The sequence below is a fragment of the Pan troglodytes genome, chromosome 1 (assembly GCF_028858775.2).
Source record: "Pan troglodytes isolate AG18354 chromosome 1, NHGRI_mPanTro3-v2.0_pri, whole genome shotgun sequence".
NCBI classification, from domain to species: Eukaryota; Metazoa; Chordata; class Mammalia; order Primates; family Hominidae; genus Pan; species Pan troglodytes.
Window position 1 is genome coordinate 207,665,390 of NC_072398.2, and position 13,633 is coordinate 207,679,022.

General features: G+C 43.1%; 1 protein-coding gene across 6 annotated transcripts in view; it reads left to right on the forward strand.

Moving 5' to 3' along the window:
• The first annotated feature begins 5,373 nt into the window (after positions 1-5,373).
• HNRNPR (heterogeneous nuclear ribonucleoprotein R) overlaps positions 5,374-13,633 on the forward strand; it is a 34,783-nt gene continuing 26,523 nt past the window's right edge. The window contains exons 1-4 of one of the 6 annotated variants that reach the window (XM_513191.8): positions 5,374-5,941; positions 9,134-9,299; positions 11,539-11,657; positions 12,289-12,396. In XM_513191.8, the coding sequence (XP_513191.3) occupies positions 9,143-9,299; positions 11,539-11,657; positions 12,289-12,396 (384 nt within the window). In that variant the 5' untranslated portion in view covers positions 5,374-5,941; positions 9,134-9,142. Of the gene's footprint in view, positions 5,942-9,130; positions 9,300-11,538; positions 11,658-12,288; positions 12,397-13,633 lie in introns of all 6 variants that reach the window. The other 5 variants (XM_009450447.5, XM_009450466.4, XM_063804394.1 and 2 more) reach the window with 5 other exon arrangements.

Consider the following 13,633-nt stretch of genomic DNA (forward strand, 5'->3'; position numbering starts at 1 on the left):
TGTCTGGAACTACAGGTGTGAGCCACCATGCCCAGCTAATTTTTTGTAGAGACAAGGTTTTATCATGTTGGCTAAGCTGGTCTCGAACTCCTGACCTCAGGTGATCCACCTGACTCAGCCTCCCAAAGTGCTGGGATTACAGGTGTGAGCCATAATTTTTGTATTTTTTGTAGAAATGGGGTTTCACCATGTTGCCCACTCTGGTCTTAAACTCCTAAGCTCAGGACATCTGCCCACCTTGGCCTCCCAAAGTGCTGGGATTACAGGCATAAGCCACCATGCCTGGCCCCTATAATTGTTATAAGAAGCAAAAGTATATTCATTGATATACCAGCTCAGACATCAGGTTTGGTCTGTAACAGGGAAGAGATGCAGAAGGGCCTGGCTGCACTATGTTACCTAATTTCAGAAATTATGGGTATAGCTGGAGCTTCCCTTAGCAACCCATTTTTTTTTTTCTTGAGATGGAGTCTCACTCCGTTGCCCAGGCTCGAGTGCAGTGATGCGATCTCAGCTCACTGCAACCTCTACCCCCCTGCTTCAAGCAATTCCCCTGCCTCAGCCTCCTGAGTAGCTGGGATTACAGGTGCATGCCACCGCACCCAGTTAATTTTTTTTTTTTTGTATTTTTTGTATTTTTAGTAGAGACAGAGTTTCACCATGTTGGCCAGACTGGTCTCGAACTCCTGACCTCAGGCAATCTACCTGCCTCGGCCTCCCAAAGTGCTGGGATTACAGGTATGAGCCACCGCACCCAGCCCCCATTTTTTTTTAAATGTTTATACTTGTCCTACCTCTCACCTAGGATGGAGGACAGGGATTGTGTTTTATTCATTTTATATTCCCTAGGTTATTTATTTGTTTGTTTATTTATTTATTTTTAAGACAGGATCTCATTCTGTTGCCCAGGCTGGAGTGCAGTGGTGCATTCACTTGCTCACTGCAACCTCCACCTCCCAGTCTCAAGTGATCCTCCTACCTCAGCCTCCTGGGTAGCTGGTACTACAGGCATGTGCCACCACAGCCGGCTAATTTTTGCAACTTTTGTTGAGACGGGGTTTCAGCATGTTGCCTGGGCTGGTCTTGAACACCTGAACACAAACAGTCCTCCCGCCTCAGCCTCCCAAAGTGATGGGATTACAGGCATGAGCCACCGTGCCTGGCTTTTTTTTTTTTTTTTGAGATGGAGTCTTGCTCTGTCGCCAGGCTGGAATGCAGTGGCGTGATCTTGGCTCACTGCAACCTCTGCCTCCTGGGTTCAAGCGATTCTACTGCCTCAGCCTCCTAAGTAGCTGGGACTACAGATGTGCGCCACCACGCCCAGCTAATTTTTGTATTTTCAGTAGAGATGGGGTTTCACCATATTGGCTAGAATTGTCTAGATCTCTTGACCACGTTACCCACCTGCCTCGGCCTTCCAAAGTGCTGGAATTACAGGCATGAGCCACTGCGCCTGGCTTTCTCTACTCTTAACTCCATGATTTTTTTTTTTTTTTTTTTTGAGTTGGAGTTTCACTCTTGTTGCCCAGGCTGGAGTGCAATGGCGCGATCTCAGCTCACCGCAACCTCTGACTCCCGGGTTCAAGTGATTCTCCTGCCTCAGCCTCCTGAGTAGCTGGGATTACAGGCATGCGCCACCATGCCCAGCTAATTTTTGTATTTGTAATAGAGACCGGGTTTCTCCATGTTGGTCAGGCTGGTCTTGAACTTCCGACCTCAGGTGATCTGCCTGCCTTGGCCTCCCAAAGTGTTGGGACCACAGGCATGAGCCACCGTGCTGGCCAACTCCATGATTTTTATATAGAGGCATGCAATACATATTTGTGGAATATTGAATTCATGAATATCTGTATCTATACAATAATTTTCTTTCCAAGTAAAAAAATCAAGATATATGGTCTGAAATGTGGAGTATACCTTTGATGACTACATAGCAGAACATTTGAAATATTATCCCAGAAAATACTGGGTGATAGAATCATTTTAAATTACATATTTAGGCCAGGTGCGGTGGCTCAAACCTGTAATCCCAACACTTTGGGAGGCCGAGGTGGGCGGATCATTTGAGGTCAGGAGTTTGAGACCAGCCTGGACAACATGGTGAAACCCCGCCTCTACTAAAAATACAAAAATTAGCCAGATGTCATGGCAGGCATCTGTAATCCCAGCTACTTGGGAGGCTGAGGCAGGAGAATCGCTTGAATCCGGGAGGTGGAAGTTGCATTGAGCTGAGATTGCTCCACTGCACTCCAGTATGGGCCACAGAGTGAGACTGTCTCAAAAAAAAGAAAATTACATATCTGACCCACGGGTTCTCATCAATGGACTTGAAGGAGTCTCTGAATGGAAGTAAGGAGTACTTTAACTTGGATGGGGAAAAAAAATTACATCTTTGTTTTCTCTAACATCTAACTGAAATTTAGCATTTTCCCCCATTGTGAATGTAGACAACATATCACAGTAGAATTAGTAACAGCTTTCCCTCTGTCACCAATAGAAATCATTTTCATATCACTTTACTACTCATGGATTTCTTGAAATATCACTCTACAATTTCTGTAGTTATTAGACCTGCTCTAAGATCTTAATAGTTATTGTGTTAATAAAGAAAAAGTTCCTGCCTGGGTAACATGGTGAAACCCCGTCTCTGAAAAAAAGAAAAAAAAAAAAAAGCAACAATTAGCCCAGAGCGGTGGCCAACGCTTGTAGTTCCTACAAGCCACTGGGGAAGCTGAGGTCAGAGGATCGCTTGAGCCCTGGAGGCAGAGGTTGCCGTGAGCCCAGATTTCACTATTGCACTCCAGCCTGGGTGATAAAGTGAGCACATGTTTAAAAAAAAAAAAAATTAAAAAGTAAAAGCTGGGCCGGGTGCGGTGGCTCACGCCTGTAATCCCAGCACTTTGGGAGGCTGAGGCGGACGAATCACGAGGTCAGGAGATCGAGACCATCCTGGTTAACACGGTTAAACCCCGTCTCTACTAAAAATACAAAAAATTAGCCGGGCGTGGTGGCTGGTGCCTGTAGTCCCAGCTACTCGAGAGGCTGAGGCAGAAGAATGGCGTGAACCCGGGAGGCGGAGCTTGCAGTGAGCCGAGATTGCGCCACTGCACTCCAGCCTGGGCGACACAGCGAGACTCTGTCTCAAAAAAAAAATAAAAAAATAAGCTGGGCGCGGTGGCTCACGCCTGTAATCCCAGCACTTTGGGAGGCCGAGGCGGGCGGATCATGAGGTCAGGAGATCAAGACCATCCTGGCTAACACGGTGAAAACCCCGTCTCAACTAAAAAAAAAAAAAAAAAAAAAAAAAAAAAAATTAGCTGGGCATGATGGCAGGCGCCTATAGTCCCAGCTACTCGAGAGGCTGAGGCGGGAGAATGGCATGAACCCGGGAGGCGGAGCTTGCAGTGAGCCGAGTTCGCGCCACTGCACTCCAGCCTGGGCGACAGAGCGAGACTCCATCTCAAAAAAAAAATAAAAAAATAAAAATAAATAAAAAATAAAAAAGTAAAACCTTACTATATCACGAATGTGTTTTAAAATATATTTCCTAATTGTATTTCAATATAAATGGTTTCTTTTGTATTGCTCTGTATTTTGTTTCATGCATTTAAAAACTGAGAAGAGATTCATAGCTTTTACCAGACTTCCAAATGGCACAAAATAGGTTAAGAATTATGGCGCTAGAGGCAGATTTATGTGAAGCTAGTAAAATTTAAGCTTCAGGCTGGGCGCCTGTAATCTCAGCACTTTGGGAGGCCAAAGCAGAAGGATCATTTGAGGCCAGGAGTTCAAGACCGGCCAAGACCGGCCTGGGCAACATAGCGAGATTCCCTCCGCACCTCCCGTGTCTCTATTAAAAAAAATAAAAGTTAAGCTTCGGGGTCCTCCCTCACTTTCACAATGCCCTTCCAAGACTCTGTTCCTAAATTTGTATTCGTCATTTAATATGATTTTTCTTAAAGACTCCCAACATTTCTCTTTCTTTCCTTCTTCCTTTCTTTTCCTTTTCTTCTCTCTCTCTGTCTTTCTCTCTTTCTTTCTAGAAGGAGTTTCACTCTTGTCGCCCAGGTTGGAGTGCAATGGCGCAATCCCGGCTACAGCAACCTCCGCCTCCCGGGTTCAAGCGATACTCCTGCCTCAGCCTCTCAAGTAGCTGGAATTACATGCACGCGCCACCACGCTTGGCTAATTTGCGTATTTTTAGTAGAGACGGGGTTTCACTATGTTGGCCAGGCTGGTCTCGAACTCCTGTGCTCAAGTGATCGTCCACCTCGGCCTCCCAAAGTGCTGGAATTACAGGCGTGAGCCACCGCGCCCGGCCTAAGACTCCCAGCATTTCTGTAAATCTCACACCCCATAACACAAAACTTGGATCTACCCAGAGATTTAACTTGGTACTGGGCACATAGTAGTCGTTTTCAATATTTCTTTCTTTTTTTTTTTAAGACGGAGTTTCGCTGTTGTTGCCTAGGGTGGAGTGCAGTGGTGCGATATTGGCTCACTGCAACCTCCGCCTCCCGGGTTCAAGCGATTTTTCTGCCTCAGCCTCCGGAGTAGGTGGGTTTACAGGCACGTGCCACCACACGGGGCTAATTTTTGTATTTTTAGTAGAGGCAGGGTTTCACCATGTTGATCAGGCTGGTCTCGAACTTCTGACCGATACACCCGCCTCGGCCTCCCAAAGTGCTGGGATTACAGGCATGAGCTACCGCTTCCCGCCCGTTTTCAATAATTAAATCTAGGTTTGTAGGTTCTGAGAAATTTCATCATCCTTGAGTGCATCTGGAAATCCTGCAGACCACTGCTTGACTTCCTCCACTTCCTAAGGGTGGGCATTGGAGTTTGGGGTTGGGAAAAAAGGGCTTGCATCACAGAAGTGACTTCGGAAGGTTTCTGTGAGACGAGACAGGTTTGGACTAAGGACAGGGAACAAATCAGTAGGAATGGCAGGTGAGAAATAGGTTTAGGACTAACAAGAATTACAGTGTCCTTTGGGAATTACCCCTTTCCCCTGCATGGCTCTTTTGGCTTCAGAGATGTATATAGCTGCTTTATTTTATGAATATCAAGTAGCTCCAAACCCTGTGGGGAAAAGCTCCCTGCTCTATCACTTGTGTTACACATTGCTTTTGAGTCATTTTAACGATTTCCCTCACAGTCTGCCACCAACGATGTGTGGACGGCAGCCAGGGAGGGAAAGAGGCATTTCTCCGATCGTTCCAAGGAATGATTATCTAGACAAAATCCTCAGCAAAATGACGAGCCAAATCATCCTTAAATCGTGTGCTCACTAGAGGCGAAAAGATGACCGAAAGAGGCCCGAACGCGTGGCCATGGGCGTGTCTGGGGCGAACGCCGGCCCCGGGGGTGCGAGGGAGGACTCGGGGGCTAAGGGCGGCCGGTGGCGGGACGCAAGCGCCATGGCGGAGCTGGGCCAGCGCTGACCGTAGGGGGCGGGGCTCCGGAGGCGGCCACGCGGCGCGAGGCCTAGATTTTCGGTCTCGCATCGGCGGCAGACGAAGAGGGAGGAGCTTCGTCCACCCAGGACCCAGTGCCCCCAAGCCTCGCAGCCACCAAGGGCTTCCACCACAGACCCCTTTGTGTGCCTGCCCCCGCCCCGGAGGCGCCCCAGCCAGCGGCGCTGAGCACCCTCATTGGTTCAGCCGGCAGCTTCATCGATTGGCTCTCGAGTCGTCCGGCGTGGTCCGTTTTGCCTGGATACTACTGGTCGTCTGAGCTGCCTGTCAGGCCGCCTCGCCAAGCGATTGCCCCGTAGCTCGGAGTCCCTGGAAGCAGTTCCGGGAAACCCCGCGTGCTGCCGGGATCGCGTCTCAGTCCATGAGGGGGGGGGAGGGGGTGGCGCGCGCGCCATTTCTAGTCGTTTTGAAAGCGCCTCGCGCTGATTCTCACGGGCCCGGCTGCCGGCCCCAGCTCTGTCCTGGTGAGTCTCGCGCCGGCCCGTGGGGGGAGGGGCCGGGAGCCCCGATCCGACCCGACTCAGCCCGGGCTCCGTGCCTGGTCCCGTTTCGTTTGCGCTCCGAGGCCCCGGGGTGGGGGTGGGGACGGGCTGGGGGCGGCTTCGGTCTAGTCCGGCCGCGCGGCTGTGGGCCTAGTCCGGCCGAAACGCTTCTCGCCCTCGCTCTTCCTCCCCCCGCCCCTCTAGCCCGCGGTCCGGCCCGCCGGGCGCTCTCCACGCGGCCTGCTGGGGCCGGCCGTGCTTTTCCCGCCTCCGCTCGCTGCTCCCTGCGGCCGGACCCCGCGAAGGGCCTGAGGCGCCCGCGGCCCTGCCGCTTCTCCCCGCCGGAGCCGCTTCGCTCCCGCCGCGGCCGGCCTAGCCCGAGAGGGATGTGCTGATGATCCGGACGGGCCTGAGGGGATGGGGGTGGGGGTGGGAAGGCGGGGTGCAGATCCCAGGGTTATCTGAGCCGGGAGAAAAGTTTTGTGTGAGCAGAAACCGAAAGGCCGATTTGTGTGGGAAGCCTCCCTCCCCTCCCACATTCTGCATGCCGCGGGCTGAGATTTGAAGGAAAAAATGACTACTAGAGGCCGTAGAACTTAGGCTCCAAGCGGCGCCTGAAATGGATAATTCTGAGACTGTCAGAGGCGCACCAGATTGGAAAGGCGATCCTTTTTCTTATACGGTAGTGGCCGTATTGCCAAATTTTTAAAAAAGCCCAGGGCTTCTTGGAAGGTTCAGTCCTTTCACACTACCTGTTTGAGATTTTTGCAGTCCTCAAGTGGCTGAATTGATGTCTCATGAGTCAGTCGTAGGATGAGAGCTCGACACTCCTAAGCCATGAGATAACCGTTAGTCTCATTTCGTTGGTTCTTTTAAAGCCCGTCTCTTAATATGAAGAATTTGCACAGAGAGGTTCAGAAAAAGTCAGGGAGGAGTTAGTGCTGACATCCCGAATCTCCCAGCAGCCCTTTTAAATCTTTAAATGTCTCCTTTTTTTTTTTTTTTGCAAAAATGTTTAGATCGAGTGACTCCAGTCACGTTAGTATATTTGCTGCATCCAGAAATATGGTTTGGCTGTGTGGCATTGTGTTGAATTGACATGAGTTTCAAATGGTCTCATATGACATAAAAAGTCTTTTTAAAATGAGCACTTTGTATTTGGCTTGAAGAGAGAGGGCTTTCCTTGATCCGAAGGTTTTATTTTCTGGAATCTAATTATTTTACGGTTTTTTTGTTAAAATTTACAAACTTTTTGAAAATTTTAACCAATTTCAGTATCAACTTGTAGAGCCTTTGCAATGAAATGGTAGGCATAAATATTTCTGTCTTGTACTTAATACACAACTTGTCTTTTTGCTTTACACATACTTAAAAACCCCACCTTAACAGATGTTCATTGAACTTTTCTGTTAAAAATTTGCCTCTTTTCTGTGACTAATAGTATTCCTAGGTGCAATGCTGTAAGGGTCTTGTGATACTGAGAACTTTTGAGTTCTGATGATCTTAAGGTAGTATGTGGGGATGGGGGAGCATGGGAAAACAGAACCTTATGTTCGCAAGGAGATTTTGTGTTTTAGGATGCATCTTTATAGAAATAGGTTGTGTTAATCAGTAAACGTATTCATCTCACACAATACAGTTTCTTGATCAAAAGTGTGACATTTCGAATGTTTCCGTTTTTGCTAGTTCATCAGAATTTGAAGCTTGTCTTGAGAAACATCCACCCAGAATTTAACCACAGTCTGCGTCTATTAAGGGCTATCGAGTCTTAATAGTGTTTTGTAATTGTGAGGAGTCATGTTTATCTCATTTTCAGAGTAACCCTTTGCATTTTCTTCTTCTTCCTACTCTCTATTACCTCCTTCCCCTCTTGGTCTTCCTCCCTCTTTCGTTAACTTCAACTAAGTATCAGTGGACTTTGAAATGAAAAGAAGTTGTTTTAAGCCAGAAAACTGCACCTGGTGCATTTGCACAATGTTCGATAAGCTGTCGGGAAGTGTGGTTATCTTATGTGTCTTAGTACTTTGTAGGAGACTTGTATTTTCTTTATAGATGACTAGGTATCTTGAGTTTCATCAAGAAAAGTAGGCTTTTTCTTGAGATCCACCTTTATGTCTTTTATTTAGTATGTGTTGCAATGTCTTGTTCTGCTGCCTATTATCTTCATCACATTGTAATTTCACCACAGACAAATGCACTTTAATTCCCTGTCTTTTGAGGCAGTATACAGACTGGCCTTGTATGGTTTATTGTTTACTCTCTCTCTTCAGGGAGTCAGTCCATTTCAGCATTACCTACAGGCTGAATGTACAAAATTATTTTTGATAGGTTAATCTGAGAAATCTGGCTGAAGTTTAGCCTAATTAGGTAACGGTTTTTGAAATATTTGGAAGAAGTTGTCCATTCTTCAGTATGTTTTTACATCTTTATTTTACTGATATGAAAATTTCAACATGTACTCTTTTTTTTTTTGAGAAGCAACCTAAACTATAGCTCACTTAGTATTTTATTTGGACTGAAAACAATTGTTTCGCTTTTAAACTTGGTCATTTTTTCTTTTAAATCTGTGGGAATAGCGAATTAATCTTAGAACAAAAATTAATGTCAAGTTGGGTTTTTTTTGTTTTCGTTTTGTATTGTTAGGTGGAGAAAACCCAAACCACTAGCATGTTGAACTAGAGAAAACAGGGCACTTATTTCACACCGATACTGTATTTGAAGCAGAGCCAGGAAAATTTGAAAGTCCTTAAATCTTGATTAAGTGGTCTGTGGGTGTTCATTCTGTTTTTAAAACAAAACTTTTTAAAACTGTGTAAGACCCGAGAGCTGAGGGGCTTTTTAGTAAAGGATTTTGTAGTGATTTTGATCTTTTCACCAGGACAGAACAGCTGCTTTTGTTAATCAGCAATTCTACCTTCAGTAAATTAAAGCCTTTATTTTACCCGGTGTACATGAAGTTCCTTAAAGATCTAATGCTTCCATGTACATTTTCTATGGTTTTACAGGATTATTATTGCCAATTTAGGTCAGATACATCACAGGAGGAATAAATTATTATTTTGATAGAGGTTATTAGCAGCATGTATACAAATTAGTTTAGATAAATCATGCATTGTCCTACAAACTAGTTATTTCTGGCTTAATGTAATATAGCTCCTGAATTTTTTCCAGCAGCATAATAAAATGGCTAATCAGGTGAATGGTAATGCGGTACAGTTAAAAGAAGAGGAAGAACCAATGGATACTTCCAGTGTAACTCACACAGAACACTACAAGACACTGATAGAGGCAGGCCTCCCACAGAAGGTGGCAGAAAGACTTGATGAAATATTTCAGACAGGTATAATATGCATTTCTTGTTTCTGACTGGTTATGAAAGTGAGGGCAAACCACTTTGAATTTTATAGTTTTTTAAGGTTAAATAATACTTATTGTTTCTGATCTGTAGAGCTGAATGTTTGTTACTTTCCCTTCATTGAAGGCATATTGGGTTTGACTTTGATACTCTTATTTCATTATTTTGAAGCCTTCTTAGTGTTGAATATGCAGTCTTAGTTGTTTCAGAACAGCACATCGATTTGTCTTAGATTTACCACCCATAAAAATGTATGTTTCTGCATACCAAATTTTACGTTTTTTTCTTAATCGAAATCAGTCATCATTTTGCTTTTGCTTTTCTACTTTTACCTTCTTAAAGTGATTGTTAAATCAGCTTAGGTCTGATTAGGTGGCATAATAAGAGGATAGCTGTATCATCTGAAACCATAATAAATGTCAGACTCCTTGAGAGTTTGTGGCTTGTCTAGTTTCTAATAGAAATCCACATCTCTCCGTAATTTGGAAGTGTTTGGTTTGTAACAGCTGCTTCTTTTTTTTTTTTTAATCCAGAAGTGCCATGGTTAAGTGCTTAAGCAAATTTGAACATCTTAATATAGTTGGTTGTAAGTGGTTTGAAGTTTTAAAGAGGGAGAGAAATATTTACCCTTAGGGAGCGTTGTTCATAAATGAATGTGTCCTCCTCCTTTGGGGACATAGATGGAAACTTTCTTCCTCTGTGTTGTGTGTGCCTATTCAGATTCTGAGAGAGAATTGAATTGTCTCACTCACAAATGTGTCTTAAGTACAGTAGTAACAAATAGCTGTTTTTTTTTTGTCCTTAAAAAATTTTTAAATCTGGGAAGCTTAGCATAATTTTAGACATTAAAATGACTTATAAAAATGACTCCTGGGTCATGGTCGCATTTGAAAATCAGTCCTCAGGAACTTTCTGTGACATTCTGCCATAGAGAATTGGCAGTGATCTGCTTAGAGATGCTCTCTTGTAGAGTGTTTTGTTATTGATAAGAGGCTGATGGTTTGGGCGTAGACTTGGTTTGACAAAATGGATTGATGGGTGTCCTGAGTTGTGGCTTTGGGTGGTGGTATGGAATATTCAAGTGAGGCAGCTCCAGTTATTTACACATGCTCATTTCGAGCTTTTGAAACAAATCATGGCAACTTTTTTAAAAAGTAACTTTGGAAGTGGCATTACATTTATTTAAAATTTACTATGTGGAATAAAGTTCTTTTTAGCTTTATCAAAATGGAGTCACTTTTCATGTTCATATGAACTTGGGGGTTTTAATCTACGAAATACTTCCATTTTACGTTGGATCAATTCTGAAATATATTCCATATATAAATATGACACAAACTTAACAGACTTAAGAAATTATATTTTAAACTTAGTAGATGTTCTGTGTGCAGTTGAATATACTACATATATGAAATGCAGTGTATATATTTTCTGTCAAGTTTACTTGTAAGACCATAAAGTCTTTATTGCCATTTGAAAAAGATTGTCGTTCTTGACAGTCAATGTGAATGCCACAGCATCTTTTAAATCTCAGCTTGTCACTTCAGAAGAACAAAGAATGCCTTAAAGTATGACTTTCAGAATTGATTAATCAAGCTGCACTTGCATTTGTAGAAGTTTAAAATTATGCCTTTCCACATTCTGACTGCAGCAAAGTGGATGCTCAGATAAACAAATGCATTTCAGTTTATCTTTGGTGTTCAGGAGGGAAAGCCTTTTGACACTTTTTGGAGAGTGGAAAGAATTACTTAGTAAAATTTGTTTTCAGATTTTCCTCCACCTCTTAGGTGGTTAGCATCAACTGTAACCGTCTGTAATTTGAAGGTTTATCCTTGGAAAACGCAATGTATTCTTATCACTCTAATATAAACCAAAATTTGTTATATTAATGCATAATCTGTAATACAGTATGTATGTCAGATTTAACTTTCAAGACTTATACCTTTGGGGGAGTGGGAAATGGATGTTAGGATTTGGCGGGGGAGGTTTGTGGATATGGAGATTGAAATTCATGTTTTTGGTTGTTGACATTTTATCTTTATTTTCATATTTGTCCTGGACCTTTCTATGTAGTATTTGGATAGCTGCGTATATGCATATAGTTAAATGAAAATACAATTTGTTAGTGATCATATTGAATGTAACAATTCTTGATTAAACGTCAGTATTGCTTAGATTACCCCTTTTGTTGCAATAACGTTACGCCTTTCAATTTAATTTTTAGGATTGGTAGCTTATGTCGATCTTGATGAAAGAGCAATTGATGCTCTCAGGGAATTTAATGAAGAAGGAGCTCTGTCTGTACTACAGCAGTTCAAGGAAAGTGACTTATCACATGTTCAGGTAAGGTCGTTACTCAGAAATGTCTTTGAACAATTAGTAATCTGAAATTATTTTACTATTACTTTTTTTCCTATGGAGAAGTGGTATTTTTTGTTTGCAACTACCTCTTCTTTTAAAAAATTAGTTTAAAGGAAAAAAAGATCTGCTTGTGGCAGAGTTTCAGAAGCCCAAGTAAAAAGCAAAAGTTTCCTCCCACCCCCTTGTGCAGTAAGTTATTTTAAAAACTTAAAATTAAAGCCAAGTTTTGATGGTTGTTACTATAGGTTTTTACATGTTACTCAGCTTTTTAACATTTGGGGGTTATTTGATCCTGTTTTATTATCTTGGAGGAAAATGTAGGTGGGAGGAATAGTTTCCGACATCTGGCAAAGACAGTCTAGATGCAGTCACATATCAACAAGTGGAAGACTGTGTTTTCCCAGGGTAGAAGGTAAGCTCCCTGAGGTCTATACTGCCTTACTGCTGTCTCCTCCAATCTCTGGCACATAGTAACCACTCAGCAAATACTTGTTGAATGAATCAGTAAATCTTTTGTTAAAATCCTGGTTTTCTGAAATTTAAATTTAATTATGTGTCTGACCCTTCAGATATTTTTGGTGATTCTTTTTATTGAATTACTTGTCTGTTCTAGAACAAAAGTGCATTTTTATGTGGAGTTATGAAGACCTACAGGCAGAGAGAGAAACAGGGGAGCAAGGTGCAAGAGTCCACAAAGGGACCTGATGAAGCGAAGATCAAGGTAAAACTTGACTTGGGTAGTTGTAATGAAATTGCATTTAATGATGAGGTCAAATGCCTCTTTCCATGTTTCCTAGAAAGTTTCACTTTTTTTTTTTTTTTTTTTTTTTTTTTTTTTGAGACGGAGTCTTGCTCTGTCGCCCAGGCTGGAGTAGCGGCGCAGTCTTGGATCACTGCAAGCTCCACCTCCCAAGTTCATGCCATTCTCCTGCCTCAGCCTCCCAAGTAGCTGGGATTACAGCCATGCACCACCACACCCAGCTAATTATTTGTATTTTTAGGAAAGATAGGGTTTCACTATGTTGGCCAGATTGGTCTCGATCTCCTGACCTTGTGATCCGCCCACCTCGGCCTTCAAAGTGCTGGGATTACAGACGTGAGCCACCACGCCCAGCTGAAAGTTTCACTTTTCAAAACTAGTGTTTGGAAATGAAATAATTTAGAGGAATTACATAAGAAGGATAATTTTGGGGATCGACACTCAATTGCATGTTTAATGAAAAGCCCTAATTCATACTCTTCCTCATACCCTCTTTTGTGGCCATGAATGACGTATATTTATTGATGCTTTGCTGGTAGTTTCTTGGATTGATCCAGTAATGTCTCTTGGTTCAGTTATTTTCCAGCCACTTTGTTTCTTTTCTCTTGATAAAAAGGTTATAATTGATAAAAAGTTGTTATAACTGCTTTCCTCCTTTTGAATATTCAGTTACCTCAGTTTCTTTATTTATAAAATGGGGATAGTAATAGTGACTACCTTACAGAGTTATTGTAAGGAGTAAATGAATTAACATATATAAAGCACTTAGAATAATGCCTGGAATGTAGCAAGAACTATATAACCATGAACCATTATTATTATTACCATTTTATTACTTAGATAAACAGCTTTGAAAGGTAAATATACAGCTTTTAATGAAAGACCAGTGAACCTAATTCCTTAGTTAAATGGATACTCGTGTCTTGCTGTAGTGACATACTTTTCTTTTTTTTTTTTTTTTTGAGACAGAGTCTCACTCTGTGGCCCAGGCTGGAGTGCAGTAGCGCCATCTCAGCTCATCTCAGCTCACTTCAACCTCTGTCTCCTGGGTTCAAGCGATTCTCCTGCCTCAGCCTCCTGAGTAGCTGGGACTACAGGCGTGCGCCACCACATCCAGCTAATTTTTTCTTTTTTTTTTTTGAGACGGAGTCTCCCTCTGTCGCCCAGGCTGGAGTGCAGTGGCGCGATCTCAGCTCAT